At 46.1% G+C, this 15,849-nt stretch overlaps 3 protein-coding genes across 4 annotated transcripts; 1 reads left to right on the top strand and 2 right to left on the bottom strand.

Annotated features, from left to right (window-relative positions):
* The first annotated feature begins 3,412 nt into the window (after positions 1-3,412).
* Positions 3,413-7,285, top strand: LOC127771183 (binding partner of ACD11 1). Of its 2 annotated transcripts, XM_052297023.1 has the most exons (5): positions 3,413-3,742; positions 5,015-5,134; positions 5,474-5,549; positions 6,360-6,473; positions 6,623-7,285. In XM_052297023.1, the coding sequence occupies exons 2-5, from the start codon at positions 5,019-5,021 to the stop codon at positions 7,070-7,072; spliced, it is 756 nt and encodes a 251-aa protein (XP_052152983.1). In that variant the 5' UTR covers positions 3,413-3,742; positions 5,015-5,018; the 3' UTR covers positions 7,073-7,285. The 2 variants fall into 2 exon arrangements, with proteins under 2 accessions (XP_052152983.1, XP_052152982.1); XM_052297022.1 differs by lacking the exon at positions 3,413-3,742 and having other exon boundaries at positions 5,004-5,134.
* A 334-nt stretch (positions 7,286-7,619) lies between these two features.
* On the bottom strand, positions 7,620-9,346 carry LOC127771182 (uncharacterized protein At3g28850-like). Its single transcript, XM_052297021.1, has one exon. It carries the CDS (start codon positions 9,053-9,055, stop codon positions 7,724-7,726), a length of 1,332 nt encoding a protein of 443 aa, XP_052152981.1. The 5' UTR covers positions 9,056-9,346; the 3' UTR covers positions 7,620-7,723.
* A 2,983-nt stretch (positions 9,347-12,329) lies between these two features.
* LOC127770052 (probable pectinesterase/pectinesterase inhibitor 13) lies at positions 12,330-15,699 on the bottom strand. The gene is made up of 2 exons (XM_052295717.1): positions 13,450-15,699; positions 12,330-13,352 (listed from the first exon to the last, which is right to left on the bottom strand). Exons 1-2 carry the CDS (start codon positions 15,668-15,670, stop codon positions 12,658-12,660), a joined length of 2,916 nt encoding a protein of 971 aa, XP_052151677.1. The 5' UTR covers positions 15,671-15,699; the 3' UTR covers positions 12,330-12,657.
* Positions 15,700-15,849: the final 150 nt, after the last annotated feature.

Genomic DNA, 15,849 nt, shown 5'->3' with positions numbered 1-15,849 from the left:
ATGGCTATTCATAAAGTCGCATATCACCATCTTTCGCAAACATACATGTTAATATGGGTTTAGATTTTTTTTTTCTTTTACTATACATCTAAGTCACCTACGTATATTCAGGGGTAATATTCAAAGGAATAATTCATATTGTCAAAATTATTTGTGCTAATTTTGTGAACACTATTTGGATGAGAATGACATAATTATATAAGGATATAATAGGTTTCCATGCAACATTTTTTATTGTACGTATGTATTTTTTTTTGTGAATAGTACTGCGTATATTCGTAGGATGGTTGTGCACATATTTATATGAGTGTCTACGATTTCGTTTTAGATCATTAGTTAAAAAATACTTTAAAAAAGTTTGGTGGGATGGCATGAAGCGATGCCACGGTGGCATGACTTTTTCGATAACATCGTAAGGAGTTTCCCTATATATATGCATAATTTGAGAAAAACTTTAGTGCTGCAAAGAAAGAAAAAAAAACAGACGGAGCAGATCATATATACATTCTTCTTTTTTTGTCCTTTTTGACATCTCTTGTGTGCGTGCGTACGTACGTACGTAGGGAGAGATTAGTTGGTTTTTAGCTGGAATATATCTAATCTAATGGTTGAAAATAATGGATCTACCAGTTGAAGTGTAAATTGATGACCAGATATTTTCTTTTTTATATTTTTTCTTAGATTTTTTTTCTAATTTATGAGATCTATTACGTGATATATTAAGAGTTCTTTTAGAAGTGTAGAAATTCTATTGCTTATACTGACAATATACTTGTAGTCGATTATTATTTGTTATGGCTTGGTGGTATGCTTTACTTTACCTATCATTTGTTGATAGTTCTCTACTTAGTATAGTCCGTTATATATGGTGCTTCATGACATAAGTGCTCGTTGGATGTTAGCTAATTATTAGGTGCACTATGCAATGAATACCTCGTAAGCAATATGACTTGATGATTAGAGGATAGTGTCAGGGTTATGGATACCACCTACCTAATAGTAGTTGACTAAATCTCGGCAGGACCCACCACATATCATGTCCTATACGGAAACAACCTGCGGATATAGGAGGAGTTCCGGATAAGGAAAGACAACCAGAGTTATATATGGAAACGACAAGGACTACTCGGATTGTATCCATATTGCTTTCCCTAGTTCTACTTGGACAAGGGGACACCTATGGGTATAAATACAAGGCCCCCTAGGAGGAGAGGGGACAATCCACACACTCACAATCAACACACACGGAACAACAGAAGCCAACATACGCCAAGACAAGACGCCGGATATCAACTTCAGGGATAAGCACGACTAGTCCCCTACGGTGTCTCCGGATACTGTCAGGAGAGACGAAAGCGCTATCTCTGATCTCGCCGGGCATGAATTCGAGAAGGAAGATTACCCTGTTGTCGACTACGAGTCAGAACTACATACCACCATGTCGACAACAGTTAGATAGACTACCCCAAATATTGTACTGGTGTGATTATGGTGAATAAGAGCAATACTGGCTTCGGCCAACAGGATGTAGGGTTATTACTTGACAATTCAGGGGCCTGAACCTGTATAAAAATCCCTGTCTCCATCTTTTTTACCTCAGTCTCGCGTATACCCTAGTACCAACGATTCCCATATTATGCAAATACCGGAATCGCGACATCAAACGTTGACAGATAGAACTTATGTACTTATGGATCCTTGGTGGCATATGATTGATATATTAGGATATTTTTTATTCATAAAGTATATTACATACTACATATTAAACGTTTTAGTAAATAAGCAATAAGTTCTAGAGTAATTATCGGATTGGTTGCTCCTTGTTTGTCGTAAGCATGTTTTCCTAGTTATCTACCCATTGATATAGGAATTATTACAAAAGACATATCTTTTGATAATAATATCTAAATCCATCTGAACCATTTTATGCACTATAATTAAATTGACAACCATAACCTACATCGTATATATTTAAAAGCAACTTGTGTATTATTAAAATATATTTTATATAAAAGTTTAAAAATTAAATAAATCTATTTTGGCTTTATTATATTTAATATTTAATTAATCTTGCACTAATGATATGTGTCGTTTCATGTATCCTGAATAAGCTCAGCCATCCAGCTAGATCAAATGAATCCTAAGTAGAAGATAAAGGAGATCAGTACGGTGTGAAAATAATATATACAATCTTTGATATTTAGATATTATACGAATAGAGAAAACAGAATATTCATGATAAATTTAGTGATATCATTTTGACATATCATTATTTTTCTAAGTAAGGAATAGGTAACTTTTGAGAATTGCTAGTCACAGTTAGAATTGTTTTTATTTTAAAAAATGCAAGTCTAATTTAACTATTACATAATATATACTTTAATTAATTTATGCTTTTCATTGGTGTTTCGATGACATGTGCCTATATTTTTACAACGTAAGTAGAGCATAGTTAATATGGGCAGTTTGGTTTTTCTATCCGAGTGAGAAAAAAAGAAGATAAAAATATGTCGTTAGCCCGGCCTTCTTATGTACATACGTACGTACTTTTTTTTATCTTGGAATACATGTACGTACCTTTTTTTTAATACCTACTAAACATCCGTACTTATGTGCACATATAGATCGGCAATATTGGGTTTTGGCGATAAATTTAATTGGTATTTTATATAATAGATCTAATAGTTGAAAATAATGGGCCCATCATATATTAAATAAAAATCGATGGCTGATATTTTTTAGAATTTCTATCACTTAATAGATCGCCACATGGCGGCGTAAGAGCGTTTTTAAGGGCCCTATGTGACGGCTTAGGAGGGTTTGTACAAAGTTTAATGGAATTTTAATATATAATAGATGTCCCCATCCACTAATCCAGATCACCGGCATGCAGAAGCCTGCAGCCGATTGGTGGTGGCGATCGAGAGTTTGGTGGCATGGGCATGATTACGCAGAGCGCGCGCAATGAAGCAGCCACATGCAGAGACTACAACGTCGTCCCTCGATCGATCGATCGAATTCAGGCGGCGTTATCCGGTCGTCCTTCGTCTAATCCTCTCATCGTGAATCACGGGGAACGTACGTACGTCCTGACATGCGTACACCTCACGTCATCGTATCGTCGGCCGCCGCCAGTGATTAGCTCTGAACATGGGAGAGGATCGTCGATCGTTCATGGCCACGCCCAAGTCGAAAAATAGCAGAAATATGGCGCAAGTAGCCCGTTTGACCAGCACCGAACCAGGCCCAAAGCCGTCACAAACCGGGGCCCAACAGAAAGGCCTATTTAACTAGAGCCCACTAGGAGTTTGGAAGGTTTGGCACGTGCTCTTCTGTATCCACCCCACCCATTGGCTTACCGACATCTGGCCCAAGCTCTGGAATCCGAGCCATGGCGCATGTGAACGAACCACCAGTCCCACCACCACTCCCAAGGACTGATTGGTTGAGTCGAGAGGAGGAAGACGACCTTGGAGCAACCGGAGAGAGAAGCCAAGCCAAGCCACTGTGAAGGGAAGGGAAGAAACTCAGAAAGAGATAAAGGGGAAAGTATAGCGGGTTGTTGTTAGGTAGGAGATCGGAGTCTTGCCCTACGCACTAAATTCCACCGCTACGGCTTGGACTGGCGCGCTCCCACTGTGCGCTGGTGCGGGTGGGTGGCCTTCAAACCTAGCCCCCGTGTGGTTGCAGCGGAGCAGGAAGGGGAAGTCGGGGGGAAACCGAGAAGAATTCAAGGAAGGGGGTGATGTTTCCTCGATCTCTCTGTTTTCTAATTCGATTTATGCCCCAATTTTTGGTTGCTTGTGGGGAGATCGTTTGTGTTCTGTTTTGATTTTCCGCAAGGTTTCCTCTTGCTTTGCTTACTTTTCGTTTGCCATTAGCGGATTATTATGTTTCCTATGATTATTGCGCTGGTCTGGGGTGTTTTACCTGTGTGTTCAGAATCAGTAGCATTACATTTCAGTTAGCATATACCATGTGACGATTCAGAGTTGCCTGACTTATTACTTAGGCAAATGATTGTGGTAGTTAAATCCTCGTATTACTTAGGATGGATTAGTTTTAGTTGATATTATTCTGGAAGCTGGATGAACATTTAACTGACAAATTGTTGCTCATGGTAGATACCAGCAATTTCTCTGGTTCTAACTTTATTGAGTGTTACTTTATTTGATCAGTCAACCAACAAATCTACTGTATTTCGGTTTCCCCTGTTTCGAGATGAGTTTTACTTCGATTACTGGGAGTTATAGTGTTCATCTTTGGTACATCTCAATATCTCAACCTGGCTGTACCTTATGGCTAACACTGATAACTTCGAAGGATTGCAATGCAAATTCCTCAATAATACTAGCCTACACTATACATTGCTGATTGGCAGTGTTTGCTGCACATCAGTATGTCAACTAATGCTGGTGGTATATTCTCTGCACTAATCTTTTTTTTTTCAGGGGATATTCTCTGCACTAATCAGCTGCAGGTTACCTTTGCAATGTTTTTTATTAGTCTAAAAGTTGTCATTGACTCATTGTACTACTGAACTGCTGATGCAATCTCCCTATACTTCTTCCAGTTACAAGTATATTAGGGAAAAAGAATTTTTAGCTGAGCTTCAAGGTTGATGGATCTATCATTTTTCCATTGCCACTGATCGACACATTAACAATGTTCAGGCTCTAATCAAAATCAGCATAAATGATGTAATCATTTTTGTTTTGATGGTTTACACCTAAACCATCTTTATAGGACAAACAGATAGAATATTTCTGTGTTAAATAAACAAAATGTCCAAGTTTCTCTAAAAGCAACCACTTACATATAAATAATGAGTTAGAAACACTTTTGGTAACCTGCTCCTATTATATAACCTCAGTACCTAACGATGTAAATTAAAGGTTACATGGTCCATCCTTGATAGTAGTATGATACGCTTATACAATTTTCGAATGACATGTAACCTAACCATCTGAAGGAAATACTTATATATATATTTTTAATTCTTGATGACTTCCAGAATCATGAGTGGTACGGGATACACAGTTGAAGTTACTAACCTGTCAAGCAGGGCATCTGAAAGTGATCTTCATGAGTTCTTTTCATTCTCTGGAGCGATTGAGCATATAGAACTTATCAGGTTATGCTGTTTACTTGTCCATTCAGAAGTTAATAGTTTTTTTAGATAATGGAAATGGTTTACTGTTTACATTCCTGGCCTCTGCATTGGAAGTAATATTTAGGTGACCCTTTACGATATCCATGCCAAGATTATCACTAAATAAGTAGTCACTGAGTTGTACCATGCTTCTTGTATTCTACCTTCTAGATCTCACTTTCATCCTGTTTAAAAGTTTGAACATTCTTCGTCTTTAACTGTAACCTGATTTAGCAATTTAAGAATTCAGCTTATTTGGATGTATGGATCCTCTCATCATCCATCTTATCATTTTATGACGAATTTAACAATTTTCAACAGATCAGGAGAATATGGTTCTACTGCTTATGTGACATTCAAGGAACCCTATTCCTTGGAAACTGCAGTATTGCTCAGTGTAAGTTTTTTTGGTAGCAGTATCTTTCAAAGCAGATGCCTGGATCAATTTTTTTTTTCAATGCGTGTCTGATTCCTATCACTAATTCTTTCCTACCTAACTATAAATTCTTTAATTCTTCCTTTTGAGTTCTACACTTATCCATCTTAAATCTATTTACACAAATGATCACTGATCACGGTCCTGGACTACCATATTCCGCTCTCAACTACGCGGTTGAACTCTGGTTTCACAATGGTGAAATCCTGGAAATTTATAACTGTTACCACTAAACAAATAGTGAAAACAGTACTTCTATTTTCAGTATCAAGTACTCCCTCCGTCCCCTAATATAAGGGATTTTGACATTTTACTTGCATTGTTTGGCATTCGTCTTATTCAAAAAAATTTGAAATTATTATTTTTTTTTTGTGACTTACTTTATTATCCAAAGTACTTTAAGCACAACTTTTCGTTTTTTATATTTGCACAATTTTTTTTGAATAAGAAGAGTGGTCAAACAATGCAAGCAAAATATCAAAATCCCTTATATTAGGGGACGGAGGGAGTATATAATATGTCCACTGTTCACTATTTTAGGTGTCAGTTGGAAAAAACGATTTTAGGTATCAGAGGCTCTTTCAATTTGATATATTCCAAATTCAGTCACTTAGGAAGCTACCATATGCCCACATACTCTCTTGGAACTACTTAGATTACTAATCTGCTCTTGGAACTACTTAGATTACTAATATGTCATCATATCTCTTTTACATTGTCAAACACCAACTTTCTCTATTGTTCATTTGATGTCACTTTGCATCATTACAGGGGGCTACTATTGTGGATCAGCCAGTTTGTATAGCTCGCTGGGGACAGCCTAATGAACCATACAATTTCTGGGACACACCAAATTGGTATACAGAGGAGGAAATTGAATACAGGGTATGCTAATCCGAATATTGCCTTGTTTGAATTTTTTTTGAACGAACCGGCGAGCCACCAGCCCTGTTTGAATTTGAACAGTAGCATAGTTTCCAACTCTTCCAAATGCCAGTAGCTGACATTTGACTTGATTGCTGAAACTTAAACAGACCTATCAAACATGCCAGTTCAATTCCACTCCACAAGAAGCTTTGACGATTGCTCAGGATGTTGTGAAGACAATGCTAGCAAGGGGATACGTACTCAGCAAGGATGCACTGGCCAGGGCTAGAGCCTTTGATGAGTCCCATCAGGTAACAGCGACTGCCGCAGCCAAGGCTGCGGAGCTGAGCAAGAGGATTGGCCTAACCGACAGGGTCAGCGGCCTAACCGACAGGGTCAGCGCCGGTGTTGGTGCAATCAGATCGGTGGATGAGACATACCACGTATCCGAGACGACCAAGACCGTCGCCACCGCCACAGGAAGAACAGCAGTTAAGGTTGTGAATGGCATCATGACCAGCAGCTATTTCTCTGCAGGAGCTATGATGCTGTCTGATGCTCTCCATAGGGCAGCACAGGCAGCAGCTGATTTGGCTGCTCATGGTAGACACAATTAAGTGAAAATAAACACCCGGTACATATATTGTCAGTTATTCAGACATCAGGATGAACACCCAAATATGGAGTACTTGACATGATGCCGTTCCAAGTATGATAATAACGGTGAAACCGGTAACAGCTGTACCTACAAAGACTGAAGGAAATGTGTGCAGAACAATGTAAAGTATTTCAAACCGAGTCAAGTGATCGTGCAGTCATGTTTAACAGTTTCTGCTCGTTTTATATTCATGCTGATAGCATCCTTCATTCTTATTCTTTTAGGCCTTATCCTGCAGAACTATTGATCTTCCCACGTCGAATGCTGGAACATAAAAATAAATTCTGCCTTTGAATGGCAACGATAAAATATTGAGCTGAAATGGATTGCCAATTTCAGGACCCAGTTGGAACAGGAGAAAAATCCCTGATTCATGAGGGGAAATCTTGTAAAGTTCGTTTGAAATTCCTGCATTCCAGATGAGGCCTTTTACAGGTTGAGCCCCCTCTCTTCAATCTATATGAGGGGCAAAAAGAAAAAGAAATAATAGGATCTAAGCAAAATCCTCTTGAATCTGTATAGATTTCCTCTGAATATCAATGCTCCTCACACTGTACAAAGTACAAACGACTAAACACATGGCCGATTTTAATCTACGGTACAAGAAGCATCAGCAGCAGCAGACGGGGCATCTGATAAGGCCATTCTCGTTGCAATCGGGGCATCGCCGGAACTCGCCGGCGTCGACATCGTCGTCGACGAATATCTTGCAGCTGCCGTAGCACGTCTCGCACGGGACGAACCGGACGTCGCCGCATGCGGCGCACGCCTCCATGTACCCGAGCTTGCGCACCGGCGCGGCCTCGCACCCTTCCAGCATGCGCGCGAGCTCGGCCGCCTCGTGCAGCGCGTGGACGTCCTCGGCGCCGCCGAGGTAGCGCCCGTCGACGAACACCCGCGGGAGCGCGGCGCACGCGAAGCTGCCGGGGCCGAGGAGCTCCGCGAGCTCGGCCCTGAAGACGGCGTGCATGGACACGTCGCGCTCGTCCAGGCGCACGCCGTAGCTGCGCAGGATGCTGCGCACGGAGCAGCAGTCGACGAACGTCTTGCGGACGCCGCGGAGGCTGGTGAAGTAGACGACCGCCTTCTTGTCGCCTCCCGGCGGCCGCAGGTGCGCCACCTTCGCGTCGCGGGCGCCCTTGCTCGACCTCCGCTCTATCTTTTCTTGGAACGCGTTGATGCGGGCGCGGACAATGCCTGAGAGCTCCGGCATGTCGCCGGTGGCCAGCGAGATTGTCTTGTCGCAGGCGTCGGCGCGCTTCTCCGGCATGTCACCGGTGGCCAGCGATATTGGCGCGTCGCAGGCATCGGCGCGCTTCTCCGGCATGTCGCCGGTGGCCAGCGAGGTTGGCGCGTCGCAGGCGTCGGCGTGCTTCTCCGGTTGCGCCGGTTGTTCTTCTTCCTCCGTCACCGAGCAAGACGTTGGCTCCGACGGCGACGTGTCCGCAAGAGCCTCCCGGAAGCCGGACAGTATCTCCGGATCGAAGTCCAAGGCGACGATGGGGATGTCCGTATCAGCCTGCATCCACTGCGGCGTCACCGCCGGTGGTTCATGCGACGCGCACGGCGGCGTCGGCGGATCGTCCTCGAGCCCGGCCATGAGCTCCCACGCATTGATCACCTCTGGCTCGTTGGGCGGAGTCAGCGTCGGTGTGCAGGGCTTGATCACAGCCCGCTTCGCCGCCGCCTCCTGGACATGGAGCAACGCCTGCCCGGCGTGGTCATTCTCGCTCTTCATCATCCCCTCCACCGACGTGGTCGCGTACTTGAACGCGCCGGAGCGCCGGCCCTGGGAGATGCCGAGCGAGCTCAGCATCGACACGGCCTTCCACCGTAGCCGCTGCCGATCGACGGTGGGCAGCGAGAAGCTCCGTGTCGCGCGCCGGCCGGCGTTGGCCAAGACCATTTCCCGCCGCGCCTCCGTGGAGTTGGTGCACCCCATCGCCGGCACAGAATGGCACGACGCCGACGCGCACCTAGCTGCTGGCCGTAATCTTGCCTACATGCACACGCACATGCACGCGCGACTCGATCAAATGGCGGCTTGCGACCAGCGATCCTGAGCTCTCGGTGCTCGATCGGCAATGGCAAGCGGATGGATGTGTGTTCTTGGTCGTGGCGACCTAGAGGTGGTGCGGTTTTGTAGGAAGAAACGGACAGTTCACAGTTGGGCTTAATTAGTCCATGAAACGGGCGGAAGAGAAGCAGGGGAGGTAACAAAAATAGGAGGTGAAGCCAGGAAGACCAGCCGACGGCCGGTACTTCCATTAAACACACATTTCTGAAAAATAATTCAGCTATTTAATTGATAGTACTAAATTGTGCTGCTTATAGACTGATGGGTAACGGTTCAAACTAGGAAAATGGTGGGCACGAAGGAATGGTTTTAATTCGCACAGAAATGTTAGGAGAAATGAATGGAGGTCGCCCATGCTTTGATTGACATTTTAAGAGAACCTGCGTTATTCAATCTTGTATAGATTTAATTTTATGAATGTAACTGAAAGTTAGGAGTAATATGCAGGATCAAAACTTCTAGCACAAAAAAAAAAATTATGGCAACAGCGTTAGCTTATCTTTAGGATTGCACGATTAGTTAATTTCATATTGGCATACTACTTTTTTTTGGGGGTAAAACGAACATTTTTATCATATAAATATGTATGTCATACATTGGTTTGCTTCCAATAGTTTCCAAGCGATAACAAAAAAAAGTATAATATTCACTTAATATGGACAGACATGCATATTCATGTTTGAAAAAGATACTGCATAGTTTTAGTGTTTGACTAAGGTAGAAAGTCAATCCATGAGAAAAATACAGGGGTGCTAGAATGCTGTGAAGCCCAAACGTGAAAAGAACTCACAACATTGTTTATACATTTTGGGCATTGACCTTCAAATAAAATCCATTTGAAGGAATGAATTGATGATGCGGTATTCATAAAATGAAATTTCATTATTAAAAAAAAGAGGGGTATTTTTCCACATTTCAAACAGGGCCACGTACATAACATTTTTTTCCTTAGTTAATATATCCGCCATAATCTACTAATAGTATTTTTAAACAATGAATTTTTGTACCGACAAAATAGTTAGTTGGTGAAACAAACACAAACGTAGATTTTACCCCGGTTTCCATTAGCACAATTTCCAAACTATTAAACTGTATATTTTGTGTGAAAACTTTCTATATAGAACTAGTTTTGATATATTACATAAATCCATTTTTCAAGTTTAAAATAATTAAAGTTGAATTGATCATATGCTAATAGCTTTCTCGTTTTTGCATGTCTGTACTTAATCTTCATCTTCATGAAATCCACAGTAGATTTGGAGATAGTATATTCTCTATCCCCCCAATCGTCTATCTCGTCCCCCACCCCCTCCCCAACATCCATCAGTCCACCCATTGGCAATGCCATCCCATTAGAGTCGCTCCGTTGCAAAAGCCAAGAAAGGTGACATAGGATGTGACAGATGGCAGAAAGGGTAATGATGGATAGAGAAGATAAAGAGCGTAGAGAAAGGCAAGAGTACGGTTATTATCCTCTAGAAGACCTGAACATATGTAAAAGTTCGTGAGATTTTCATGATCTTGAGTGGGGAAGTAAGCAAATCACAACCTTAAACGTATATACCAAACACTGGGTTCACCAGATTATGGTCTGTAGAGCACAACTCGTCAACGCACTCTATGAGTATCTCTAAGAGATTGGATTGGCATCTCTTGAGATTGACCAAGTTTTTACATGTGCCTCGTACAAACTATCTATTGTTGAAAGAACAATTATTTGTAAACACGAGCATTTCTAGTTAGATATTAACTCTTTGAAAACAAATTAAAAAGTGCATACTGTTGACGCGAAAAAGACACACTGGCCTGGGAGATTTGCTTAGCTCCAGTGCAGGACCAAAGGTTGATGAGATGCGGGTGCGCCGGTCAGTTTGACCCTGTAACTGACAATATATGCAAATAGTAGATCAATGAGTCGATCGGCTGAAAAGCCGATGGATTAATTCCAGCCGATATCTATACCAGCCGATAGCGATAGGGTTTTGAGCAATCGGCTATATTTCCAATGTAAATAATGATATAAAGACAATCGGTTGATGATAATAAAATATAACAATAATATAATCCATTAAAAACCAATCGGCTAGCAGTATGATATAATAGAATAAGTATTGATCCGAAAGTTAAAGCATACATCGGCTAGAGATCCGATGTCATAAAACCCACATATTAGATTAAACAATAAAACCTTTGTTGTCATCAGCTAAATCCAACTTGTACGCAATCCTTGTAAGCCGTTGCAACGTCCAGATACCTCATCGGCTGAAACCCCGATGAAACCCTTATTAGCAATCAAGAAGCAGGCTAGATATTATGGTTCTAGGAACGACTTAGTAGATCAAACTTAAATGATACAACACTAAGTATGAAAAGAAACATAATATCTAGACAATCAAGCCCTTGATTGACTTTCAGGGTGGTAGATGCCTAAGCTAATCTAATCTAGCAAGACGATTTAGCCGATACTGACAGAAACCCTAGAGTGAGAAGCAGCCGATAGAGCTAAATCGATATGCTAAGACTAGATTAACAGAGACATATGATAAATTGGTAGGCAAAAATATCAACCGAACCAGAGCAATCCAAAGAGGTCGAATGTACTGATGTAGTCTTGAACGACGCCAGTGTAGCCAATACAATTGCCAGGGCCGGCGGAACGTAGGACTTACCCCTTCGCCGGAGATCGAACTGAACCAATGCAACCCCGCGTCAGGTGCCAAATTCCGCGGTTGATAAGTAAAGACCTCAGGAAAGAGGGTGGCGATACGCCGAGAGATAGTTTACAATGACCCTGAGTGTACATATTTATACCCATGAGGAGATACTAGTCTATGTAGGACAAGAAAGAAACTTTCATAGAAGATAAAAGAAAAACATAAAGTCTTTATGGGACAGTAAACACACTTTCCTAAATATAGAAGGAAACTAACAAATATTGCCTAATTAATAGATAAATCGTCATGCCGCACCCTCCTTGAACTCAGTCACTTTTAGATAAGCTTCCTTTAACAGATTGATTTCCTTAACCGAATATAGCAGGAATCCGACTATTGACAACGTGATAATTCTCTTAGGGGCTTACCAAATTTCACTGTTAACACATACACATACCACCCCATTAGAAATTAGTGTTCTGAAAAAAAAAAAGTCATGATCACTTTTTCTGCTTTTTAGGCTATGCCTTTATATATGTAGTGCTTCTCACTTGGTGTATAGTAAGTTGATAAATTAAAATGCATAATACATTCTTTTTCATATCCTCCACATGTACATTTCCTCTTAAATACACACGCACTTGTCTAAGTGTGCTTCAATGCCTTGACGAGGCAAAAAAAAATGTACCATACACAACGAGTTAACGTAACTGGTGGTACCTGACCGTAAAATTCCTCGCAAACTAAACAAATATATACTAGCAAATTAAGTGTGGAGACTCGATGTGATGATGGCATATGATACGTGATCGATCATTTGACGAAGCCCATGACGTTGGGCGTGGCGGTGTTCTTGAGCCACGTCAAGCCGTCGATGAAGACGCCGGCGGTGAACTGCGTGGCCTCGGCCTGGCCGATGACGCGGTATCCCGGCCACGTCACCCTCTTGCTTGTGCCGGCGCCTGGCCCGGTGTTGGCGTACTCGGCGTAGTAGAGCGTCTTGAGCCCCACGTCGCCCATCCACTCCGACCACCCCTCCGGCTTGATGAAGTCGCCGATGACGCTCTCCATCACCACCGTCCTCGCGTACTCCTTCCATGGCCGGCCGAGGTAGCTGGCGATCTGGAGGCGGACGGGGAAGAGCGCCTGCTCCGGCACGATGCGGCAATCCTGGAGCACGATGCCGGTGGGCATGTTGGGGTCGGTGCGCCCGTGCGCCGTCACCATGTTCGCCTGGTTGTCCATCGGCTTCCGCACCGTCATGAGGCAGCTCTGGAACACCGCCGCCGAGTTGCCGAAGATGTAGTCGATGGTTCCCGTCACCTCGCAGTTCCGGAAGAACTGCCTGTTGGCGTGCACGTACAGCGTGTCCTGGTACCCCTCGAACTTGCAGTTGAAGAACACCGACATGTCCCCCTGCACGTGCAGCGCCACCGCCTGGTGCCCCTCCGGCCCCGCCGTGTTCACGAACCCCATCGACTTGCACACGAATCCATTCCCCTCCGCCGCTGCGTCGTCGTCGTCGTCGTCGTCGTCTCATGTTAGTGTACGTACGTCTGCTTAACTGGATGAGTAAAGCAAAGGAGGAGGAGGAATGATGCTTACAGAAGGTGCGGGTGGCCATGGTGGCGACGCCGTCCTTGTTGCTCTTGTTGCCGAGGACGCGCGTCTTGGTCGGGCCGTCGCCGTACATGAAGATGTTGGGCAACGAGCTGGGGATGGTGACGTACTCGTTGTACTCGCCGGCCTTCACGTAGATGACGAAGCGGGTCGGGGAGTTCTTGGGCACGGCGTTGACGGCCTCGGTGATCGTCTTGAAGTCGCCGCTCCCGTCCTTGGCGACCACCTTGTCGGGCTTCTGCGTGCCGGCCTGCAGGAGACGCCGCTGGTGGGCGGACACCCACGACGGGAACTCGCCGGGCTTGGGCTGGTTGTGGCGCTCGTGTTCGATGTCTTCGATCGTGCCGACGACGTCCGTGGTGAGCAGCCGGTGGTGGGGGGTGGCCCTGTACTCATCTCTGAGAATTCGCTCCGGGATGGCGTCGGAGTGCACCGTGCCGTTCTCGATCTTGTCGAGCTGGCCCTTCGCCGCCGTGGTTGCTTCGTTGAGCTCCCTGAGCGTCGTGGACAGGAGCTGCCGCTTGCCGGCGAGCTCGTCGGGGAGCTCCGCCGCGAGGAGGTGGCGGTTCATCTCGGCGGACATGTCGGCGATGCTCTGGAGCTGGATGGACAGAAGCGCGCGCCCGCCGCCCCCGTGCTCGGTGGCGTCGGAGCCGTCTTGTGGCATGCTCAGCAGCCGGCGCTTGACGGTGTCGGCCTTGCTCGTCATGTTGTGGATAGCGTTGAAAAGCGTGCCCAGCTGCCGATGCTCGGCGGCGGCGGCGGCGGCGGGCTCCCCGGGGACGGCGTTTTTGGAGTCATCAACGGCCGCGGGCTCCTTGGGGTCGCCGCCGGGCGTATCGGAGTCGGAGGTGGAGTCCGTGGAGGATCCAGCGTCACTGGAAGACACACTCAGCTGCCGATGCTCGCCGCTGGGCTGTTCGGTGCCGGCCTCGTTCAAAGACATACTCAGCCGCCGATGCTCGTCGCCGTGCACCTCGGTGTCGGCGTCGTTCAAAGACATGCTCAGCTGCCGATGCTCGCCGCCGTGCACCTCGGTGTCGGCGTCGTTCAAAGACATACTCAGCCGCCGATGCTCGTCGCCGTGCACCTCGGGGTCGGCGTCGTTCAAAGATATACTCAGACGCCGATGCTCGCCGCCTTGCACCTCGGGGTCGGCGTCGTTTAAAGACATACTCAGACGCCGATGCTCGCCGCCTTGCTCCTCGGGGTCGGCGTCGTTCAAAGACATACTCAAACGCCGATGCTCGCCGCCGTGCACCTCGTGGTCAGCATCGTGGAAAGACATACTCAGCCGCCGATGATCGCCGCCGTGCACCCCGTGGTCGGCGTCGTGGAAAGACATACTCAGCAGCCGGCGGCCGGGGAGGCCACTGTCGTCGCTGTCGTCTGTGGCTTCGCTGAGCGTGACGCCAAGAAGGCGGCGGCCTGCGTCGTGGGACATCTCGGTGATCGCGTCCAGCGTCTCGGACAAGAGATGGCGGCTGACGTCTTTCACATCTGTGAGCTCCTGTACCTTGTCGTGGACGGCAAGAAGCTCGCGCAAGCTTACCCCCTCTGCCGCCTCACTGCCCTGCAACCCGAGAAGCCGGCGGTGCGCGCCGGTGGATCCGTTCGACTTGGCAGCCGGCATGAGTTCGCCGAGGCTGGTGATGATGGCGAGCGCGTTGCTGCTCAGCTCGGTGGAGTTCTGCAGGAGCTTGTCCATGGCCTCCTTCAGCTCCGGCTTGTCGAAGCCGTCGGCGCAGGTGTAGATGTACGTCATGACGCTGGACAGCCAACACCGGAGGTCGTTGACGTGCTTCGTGACCTCCTCGGGTTTGAGGCTCGCCATGCCCCTGAGATCTTCGATGGCGTCGTCGAGGAGCTTCTTGCACATCTCGATGGCGCTCTTGGTGATCTTGGCGTCGTCGTCCTTGCCGACGTCCATGGAGTGGTTGAACGCGCTGGTGACCTCTTCGAGCGCCACCTGCAGCGCGGCGCGGAGGACGCTCTCGGGGTCGATGGTGTCGTTCACGACGGGGCCGAGGCTCTGCTCGCACCTGCCAGGGTACCGCGTCACGGAGCACACGGTGGAGAGCCTGACGTTGGCGGTGAGCTCGCCATTGCGATCCTTCTTGGAGCTCGTGACCGCGGCGATCGCGCAGACCACGGCGACGACGCCGACGGCGGCGATGATGCTTCCGATGGCTGCGTTGTTGGGCATTGTTGGCGTCACGCGGGGGGGACGGAATGCCACGCGGAGGGCTAGGCCGGCATCGGCGTACGTGCGGTTTATATATAAGGCGTCATGCGGGTTGGCGCGAACCGCGGCAGCGTGTGGACAAGAGGACTTGTTGCCTTGGTTAATTTGGGTTCAGTTTCTGATAACTTTAGCCAATTGGT

The sequence above is a fragment of the Oryza glaberrima genome, chromosome 4 (assembly GCF_000147395.1).
Source record: "Oryza glaberrima chromosome 4, OglaRS2, whole genome shotgun sequence".
In the NCBI taxonomy this organism is placed as follows: domain Eukaryota; kingdom Viridiplantae; phylum Streptophyta; class Magnoliopsida; order Poales; family Poaceae; genus Oryza; species Oryza glaberrima.
The sequence above is the reverse complement of the archived record's forward strand: the minus strand, read 5'-3'. Positions and strand labels throughout refer to the sequence as shown.